This window comes from Conger conger, chromosome 11, assembly GCF_963514075.1.
Source record: "Conger conger chromosome 11, fConCon1.1, whole genome shotgun sequence".
Lineage (NCBI taxonomy): Eukaryota > Metazoa > Chordata > Actinopteri > Anguilliformes > Congridae > Conger > Conger conger.
Genome location: NC_083770.1, coordinates 47,009,169 through 47,011,668, shown reverse-complemented (window position 1 = coordinate 47,011,668; position 2,500 = coordinate 47,009,169). Strand labels below are relative to the sequence as shown.

At 47.3% G+C, this 2,500-nt stretch overlaps 1 protein-coding gene across 1 annotated transcript in view; it reads left to right on the top strand.

The window, feature by feature from the left end:
- Positions 1-2,500, top strand: part of si:ch211-102c2.8 (trichohyalin) — a 24,683-nt gene that overhangs the window by 12,161 nt on the left and 10,022 nt on the right. The window contains exons 15-17 of the mRNA XM_061259481.1: positions 1-45; positions 1,118-1,213; positions 2,360-2,437. The exon at positions 1-45 is cut by the window's left edge and continues 51 nt beyond it. Of these exons, the coding sequence (XP_061115465.1) occupies positions 1-45; positions 1,118-1,213; positions 2,360-2,437 (219 nt within the window). The remainder of the gene's footprint in view (positions 46-1,117; positions 1,214-2,359; positions 2,438-2,500) is intronic.

Genomic DNA, 2,500 nt, shown 5'->3' with positions numbered 1-2,500 from the left:
CTGTCTCTCACTCTGCATGCAGACGCCCTGCAGGCCCGCGTTCAGGTCAGTGTCACACTGCTGCACCACTGCTTTACAGTACAGTACATTATACTGTACTTTATGATAAAGACTGATTTACAGTACAATACATTATACTGTACTTTATGATATACTGCTTTACAGTATAATACATTATACTGTACTTTATCATAAAGGCTGCTTTACAGTACAATACATTATACTGTACTTTATCATAAAGGCTGCTTTACAGTACAATACATTATACTGTACTTTATCATAAAGGCTGCTTTACAGCATAATACATTAAACTGTACTTTATCATAAAGGCTGCTTTACAGTACAATACATTATACTGTACTTTATCATAAAGGCTGCTTTACAGTACAATACATTATACTGTACTTTATCACAAAGGCTGCTTTACAGTACAATACATTATACTGTACTTTATCATAAAGGCTGCTTTACAGTACAATACATTATACTGTACTTTATCACAAAGGCTGCTTTACAGTACAATACATTATACTGTACTTTATGATTGACTGCTTTACAGTACAACACATTATACTGTACTTTATGATAAAGACTGATTTACAGTACATAATACATTACACTGTCCTGTATTACACCTGTATTTGTAGAGCCAAGGCCATCTGAAGGTATTACTTTCACTCGGTTGCGCTTTTCATTTGTATTACCAGTACCTCCCTGCAGATGGCGCTCCATCACAATGCAATATTCCGCCGTTCACTCATTTAAACGAATGGGGATTCAGAGCGAGAGTGAAAACAAGCATTGACTGCTATTAACAGAGGACTTTATTCAGGATGCTGGTTGAATTACTGGAGCTGGGGGGGTGGGTATAGCACAAGGCAGGAGAACTGAGCTTGCTGGATAAGCTAATCGAACAAAACCCAGAACTCCTCCAAAACTGGAACATGGACTGAAGTAAAAACAACTGTTCCAGGTCTTACTCTGTGAACTTATCCAGCTATCTCAGTAGTCCCGCTCTGTGATATACCCCACCTGAGCCTGGACCTGTGTCTGGGGGTTCACTCTACTGGCGTAACAGAGGGTGGGCGTGACAGCGGGGCTTCTTGTGTTTCTCCAGCTGAAGGAGGAAGAGCTGAGGAAGATGATGGAGGCTCTGGAGCGACAGGAAGTCGCCATGAGGAAGCAGCTGGAGCAGCAGCGGGCGGAGTCTGAGGTGCTGGTACTCTCTCTGTAGGGCTGGTACTCTCTCTGTAGGGCTGGTACTCTCTCTGTTGGGCTGGTACTCTCTCTGTAGGACTGGTACTCTCTCTGTAGGGCTGGTACTCTCTCTGTAGGACTGGTACTCTCTCTGTAGGGCTGGTACTCTCTCTGTAGGGCTGGTACTCTCTCTGTTGGGCTGGTACTCTCTCTGTAGGACTGGTACTCTCTCTGTAGGGCTGGTACTCTCTCTGTTGGACTGGTACTCTCTCTGTAGGGCTGGTACTCTCTCTGTTGGACTGGTACTCTCTCTGTTGGACTGGTACTCTCTCTGTAGGGCTGGTGCTCTCTCTGTAGGACTGGTACTCTCTCTGTTGGACTGGTACTCTCTCTGTAGGGCTGGTGCTCTCTCTGTAGGACTGGTACTCTCTCTGTTGGACTGGTACTCTCTCTGTAGGGCTGGTACTCTCTCTGTAGGGCTGGTGCTCTCTCTGTAGGGCTGGTACTCTCTCTGTAGGGCTGGTACTCTCTGTAGGGCTGGTGCTCTCTGTAGGGCTGGTGCTCTCTGTAGGGCTGACACTCTGTAGGACTGGTGCTCTCTCTGTAGGACTGGTACTCTCTCTGTAGGGCTGGTGCTCTCTCTGTTGGGCTGGTACTCTCTCTGTAGGGCTGGTACTCTCTCTGTAGGGCTGGTACTCTCTCTGTAGGGCTGGTACTCTCTCTGTAGGGCTGGTACTCTGTAGGGCTGGTACTCTCTCTGTAGGGCTGGTGCTCTCTGTAGGGCTGGTACTCTCTCTGTAGGGCTGGTACTCTCTCTGTAGGGCTGGTACTCTCTCTGTAGGGCTGATATGTACTGTAGGATGTGTTGAATTTGTCTTTAATCATACCTGATGCAGTAGAAAACAGGTTGTGAAAGGTAGCATCCTGTAGCCTAGTGGCTATGGTGCTTAGAATCAGACCTGGAAGGTTGGTGGTTCACGCCTCAATGTAGCAATACGATCCGCACCTCTGTTGGGCCCTTAACCCCACATCGTTCCAGCGGGGGATTGGCCCCTGCTTATGTCCAATCAACTGTAAGCGGCTTTGTATGAAAGCGTGGGCTAAATAGCCTGTGCTGTCCTGTAAACAGCTGAGTGTAAGCGGCCGTGTGTAATGCTTCCAGAAACACGCTTCAGCGGGAGAGGAGAGGAGGAGGCTGCAGGAGCTCCTGGAGGAGCAGCGAGAGGGCACTCAGGAGCTGGTACTCTCTCCGCCATTTTGCTTTCTTTTTGTGATCAAAATGTTTTACTGTTGCACTCCGAGC